At 37.3% G+C, this 5942-nt stretch overlaps 1 protein-coding gene across 1 annotated transcript; it reads left to right on the top strand.

Moving 5' to 3' along the window:
* Positions 1-3534: 3534 nt before the first annotated feature.
* LOC139116471 (bone morphogenetic protein 1-like) lies at positions 3535-5688 on the top strand. Its single transcript, XM_070679094.1, has 3 exons — positions 3535-3680; positions 4411-4522; positions 4960-5688. Exons 1-3 carry the CDS (start codon positions 3672-3674, stop codon positions 5106-5108), a joined length of 270 nt encoding a protein of 89 aa, XP_070535195.1. The 5' UTR covers positions 3535-3671; the 3' UTR covers positions 5109-5688.
* Positions 5689-5942: the final 254 nt, after the last annotated feature.

Genomic DNA, 5942 nt, shown 5'->3' with positions numbered 1-5942 from the left:
TCAATACCCTCAAAAATTTTCAAGTCCCCCCCTCAATACCCTCAAAAATTTTCAAGTCCCCCCCCAAAAAAAATTACCATATAGCCGCATATTTATTAGGAATGCACGCAGAGTAAAAAAACATGTAATGTGTCGTTCTGCACGCAAATGTTCAACACTATCTCTTATCAGCAGGTTGTAGAGCCATATACCTAGGGCAAGTTCTTAAATTGATTCATTTTTAAATGCATCAGTGAACTTTTTGATTTCTCAGTCTAAGCCCACTTGAGTTTATCCAACTCTGGCCAGTTCAATGGCACCAGCTGAAAAGCACACAAAATGACAATTATGAGAGAGTATGAAAATTATGTATTCCTAGCTACGTTTAACCAAATTGTGAAAAAATGAGCACAGTGACCTACCAAAATTTTTTTTTTCAAAAGTACAAGACATATACAAGTTAGATGCCACTTATAAAATGTTTTACAAAATTGACAATACTGGATTGGACGGTTAAAATATTCCATGAAATTAATGTTTTAATCTCAGAAATTTTGGGTGTAATAATGACAAATTTGATAAAAAATAAAAGATTCCATTTAGTCACACATTTTTCCATTTAAATTAGAGTCTTTACTATTCAAAGTTTTACTTTTGTGTTATTGGTACAATGAGATGTGAAAATTTCATTCACTGCATAAACTTGAAATGAATGGTTTTATATATTGATTTTAAGTGATTTTAGAAAATCTCTGACTTTTCATCGTATATTTGTATAAGATCAATTATGGTGACCCCAACTTTTTTCTCTAATATTTTATTGTTCTCATATGCCAGAATTCAAAATCCATGGTAACTGTTAGTCCCCTAGTCTTCTATGTGTTGCTCTCTGGCTGGATCTTGTGTACAAGTAGATGTATGTTTCACTGTCAATTGAGTGTCCTATGACCGAAACTCTTTTTAAACTACATCAGAGTCAGAGCTACATGTATCACTCTCACTGCCAGTATGTAGTAGCAGGGCAGTAGTTGTATTAACTTTTTATTTTGACAACATTTTTGTTCAGTTTATACAATTGTGTTCTTGTTCTATTCCCTACAGAATGTTGAGCTATCCAGTATTCAGCTTGCCAACACAGCCTACGTGTACCGTGCATTTGCATCATTCAATTATTAGGCAAACGGGCTTTGTTGACAAACTGAATATTGTGTTTTTCAGCATGCTGTAGAGAGACACCAAGAAACTGTGTTTGATACATTGCATAGAAATATTGAAAAATTATAAACAGTTGTAGCTCCTGCCCCATTACAAGGCAAACTTGTTCTACGAAAATTTAATGGCATTCATACAGTTTTAGACTTTTTTGAGATTAAAGACATAAAATATGACAAAACGGTTCTAGATTTTGTTTAATTATTACTAACATTAGAACCATTGGACGACATCAAAATGTTGGGAGTCACAATATTTTCAGGTCCCCCCCCCCTATAGGCAGAGCAAAACTTTCAAGTCCCCCCCTCGACTACCCAAAAATTTTCGAATCCCCCCTGAATTCCTCCAGCCCCCCCCCCACCACTTTTTTGAACGCGGCCTAACATGTGCATTTGCATACAAGAAATTGATTTTGGAATTTTATCTGTAATGTTGGTTCACTATACATGGCAGTCTATAATGAAACTATGAATAATTTTTTTTCCACTACAAAATTAGGTAAATTTGTGCATTTATGTATGCTTGATCATTGATATTAATGTTCTTGATTAGACTGGAGTGGTTATAAGTCCATGGTTGTGCAAGAAATTTGACTTTTGAATTTCACTGGAATGTTGATTCACTGTACATGGTAGTGAATGAGAGAACTATGGACAATTTTTCCAATATAAAACTAACAAAATCTTTGGATTTTATGTACATTTTATAATTGATATACACTTTTCCACCTGTTGCATATGTTTTTGTCTCTTGTTTTTAACTGTTCAAGGTGTTTAATATAGGATACCACTGCATCTTCTTTGCTTGTGAAACTTGTGGATAATGTGTATGTATTTAAAAGAATCGGCGTATTTCGTTGGTGATTTCCTATTCAGGAAATATCACACGGACAATCAAAGGTTTGGCCATAAAATCAGCTCCTGTCAAAAGTGACCCTCCCCAAGATAGGTTTATAAAAGTGACCCCCCCCCCGCCCTGAACAGTTTTCTAAAAAGTGACCCTCCCCCATGTTATCCCGATGTCATTGTTCATAATGAAAGAGAGTGGTTAAAAGCCGCTTTTGCGAAAGCATGAGCATAAGTTTAAGAGTTTGTGTTTCGAACCCAGTCACATACTTCAAAAGTGGAAATCCTTTTTGAAACATTATAAATAGTTGTCACATTTTGATTTGGAACTGTTGATGTATGACTCTAATATCCAGGGCATATCGTGCTATATTGCTAAGAAAAGAATAGTTTCAGTGCGCAACCCTCCGAATTCGACGCTCCTGGTTCGCACTTTTACACTAGCACTACGCCGTCCGCTATAGGGTTAGAACGCGTCCGTACTCCCTAGCTCAGATTACAAAAGCGGTAGTGACGAACGTTCGATCAGCGGAAATAAAAATTAATTAGGTCATTTTTGCATCGAGTTAGAAAGATCATGTGAACTGCTTCATTTTATTAAACGATGGTTAGATATCTTTACACTATTGGGGTTATTTTTAAAGTTCAACAGCAAAGCTGAAACTTTGTACCGGCGACAAATCAAAATGATCCTTTGAGGGAGGGGTCGTCAGAAGTGCGCATGTGCGACTTTCTTGTTTACAAACAATGTATTTCATCATTCAAGGTGTCTAGATACATCAGGTTAACATAGGTGCAACATTTAGATTGTAAAATGTACATTGTGACAAACATTTACTAACGTTCATCGATCGCTAAAGTACCTTGGATACGGTGTTTGCATTCATCCTACGGCCCTATACGACCTTGAGCGCAGTTCCGACTATCCCCTCCCTGTAAACTTGTAAGAAACATAATAAACGATGTCATTGACTGCAGAACTTTGGATTGGAAAAATATGGCGGCAAAAAATCGGCTTTCGCTGAATCGTATCATTTACAGACATTTGGGTAAGATAAGAGGGGATGGGCTTTTTATGAATATTATGTACAGAAATTAACTTCCTAAGAATCAATTCGATCTACTGTGCGTCGGGGCCTTGACGGTGTTAGAAACTTTGTCAGAGAAGATCAAACTAATTATTCTCCCTTCAGCTAACGACTAGGAACCAATATTCTGCAATTAAAACCAACAATGTGTGGCTTTAGGGATGCGGGTAAGAGCGACCATCTGCCATTGACCTCGGCGAAAATAGAACATTTTCAGTGAGACCAAACGGGTCTGAGAATAGAATTGGTCACTCTATTTGCATATTAGGCGTAGATGATACCAAGTATTTTAAGAGTCCACCGTAGACAAATTAGATTGTACTAATAGCCATGGTTAATGAATCGCGTCACAAGAAGGCTGAGGTCCGAAATCAAGGCTTTGTGTCCACTCCTAGACTTTATTTACTGGTCATCGGTCTGGGTAATGTTTGAGAGGGCGCTAGACAGATTTCGGCTGATCACGTGACAATAGTTTGTTTATTTTTGGGAATCTTCCATTCGGCGTTCCACTTGAATTTTGGCGTTCCATTTCGAAGCGGGGACTATCATGGAGAAGGTAAGGAAAAGCTTTCAGAATTACTTTAAACAGTGACATCTCCAAAGAACTCCTTCGGTTTTTTAAAGATTTCCTTTTATTTTAATTGCATGAATAGTGGCTGCATCAGGTAAATTCTCTTGTACACGTTAAAAAGATGCAACGCGGCAATTTACTGAAAACCCGTTCTGCATATCGCCCTATAGGCCTATAGATTTAAGAAGTGTTCAGGTTGCGTACATCCGTTTGTCCGATAAGAAGATGCTTTTTCGACGGGATCTATTTCAACACATAATTTGCTCGACTACGAACAATAAAGATTTGGAGATTGTGTAGACAAGCGAGATTATGAGAATGTTTTTAACGAATATACCATTTGAAAGAGACGAGGAAACGATACTGTTAAAACTATCACGCTGAACTTGAAAGAAGTACCAGATGTCACACCATATCTTCCGTTAAAACATGGGCCGCACTTTGCAAATAAGTATTTCTCCGAATTAATGTGATTACCAAAACCCTGTGTATAGTGATCCCATTTTTAGACAAATTTGGTCTGATCATTTGTTGCTGTCCTGATGAAATGGCCACCAAGGTGCCTTTATAACAGGCTTCGTGGCGATGTGCGTTCTACCTAGTAGATTCGCGACGCGATTCAAAATATCATCACAGCAGTTTTGATAGCCTACAGCACGAAATGATGAAATGAAAATTAATCATGCTGTACACTTTTCCTTTCTTTTTTTTATAGAAACGGTTCTCGAAAGATCTGGTTCCCAGATTAATCATCTCTATAATTATCATGTGCCTAGTCCTGGGGACGATCATGACATACGTCATCAAGGTCAGAAGGGCAATAGATGGTGAGTGGCAGTAATAGTCACATTTATCGATAATTTGTAGTTCAGTGCAATAATCTTGTTTAATAGTACATTCTATAGCGCAATATATATAGACCTAAATCGTATTCAACCTTTTCCAATGTCAACTAGAGGCAAAAGCCCGAGTGGGATCATTCAACATCAAACACAAAACAAAAACATTTTATAAGTAATACGCATTTCGAAAAATGAAAATTTTAAACTTTTATCCGTACTTTTCCTAAGACGATGTATCTATATTTTCTTTTAATCCATTAATTCTTCGACTGAAGCCTTTCAATTTATCAAGAATAACCATTACGGGTAGTCATCAAATCTATGGGTGGGAGAAGCGAACGATCTAAAATTTTCTGACGTTCGAAATTCATAATGGCCGCGCCATTCGCTGGTCTAATTTTAAGAATGTATTGTTCTTTCAGCTGTTGAAGACGTCGACCACTGTGTTGATAGAAATGGCGGCTGTGAACAAATATGTACAAGCTACGAGGGTTTCTCTAACTGTTCCTGTCTTCCCGGATATAAACTTGGCTCAGACAGAAAAAGCTGTTACACTATAAAGACTGCATAACCAATATTTCTGAACACCGGCTGCCTGAATCCGACAAAGGCTTATTTTAAGAATCTACAGCTCTGACATGAGCGATCCGATCCTGAATCCGAATCTTTCGCCGGCAAGTTGAAGAGCAATTTCTTCTGTCCCTCTCCCCACTAGTCGATGACTCGTGAATGTGTAACCAGTGACCGAAAGCTTGCAATTCCGAATATCATGGAAAGGAACATATGAATAGTAGATTTAAAAAAAATATTGACCATATGGGATTACAACTATATTTCAAATGATATTTTTCAAAGCTATTAATACACTGTTAAGTTAATGAATACGACGATTCGCGCGGCGTTACTTTCACATAATTGAATAAGACAATTTACACGTCACTGCACTCAAGCACAATTGACCACCAGTATATGACGTAAAACAACACTCATTCTCACCTGTACCAAACTTCACCAGCCTTTTCAGTGAACTACAGATCAAAATTTACGAAACTGTTCGCTTTCGAGGATAAGCTGAACCTATCCAATAAGTTTCCGGAGTGCTAATGCTTACAAGTTCTGTATTTTATAATAAAAAGACAAACAAAAAGTGACCTGACGAGCTGGTTACTGTGTGAAATTTCTGTCAGCGAAAACCTCAAAAGCTTCCAAGCACGCAGCAATATGGTCTTTGTTGATAGTACGCAAAGGACACGTAATTATTCATAACATAGAGTAGCCATTGCAGTGTGCCATATGTTACCTTGACACGTCTAAGAGTAGATGTGAAAATGAGAGCCGAAACAGCAGAGAGTTGGTGTTTAGCTTTATCTTATGACAGTTGTGTAGTTGCGAGATAGAAGTCCCC

The sequence above is a fragment of the Ptychodera flava genome, chromosome 17 (assembly GCF_041260155.1).
Source record: "Ptychodera flava strain L36383 chromosome 17, AS_Pfla_20210202, whole genome shotgun sequence".
Classification (NCBI taxonomy): Eukaryota; Metazoa; Hemichordata; class Enteropneusta; family Ptychoderidae; genus Ptychodera; species Ptychodera flava.
The sequence above is the reverse complement of the archived record's forward strand: the minus strand, read 5'-3'. Positions and strand labels throughout refer to the sequence as shown.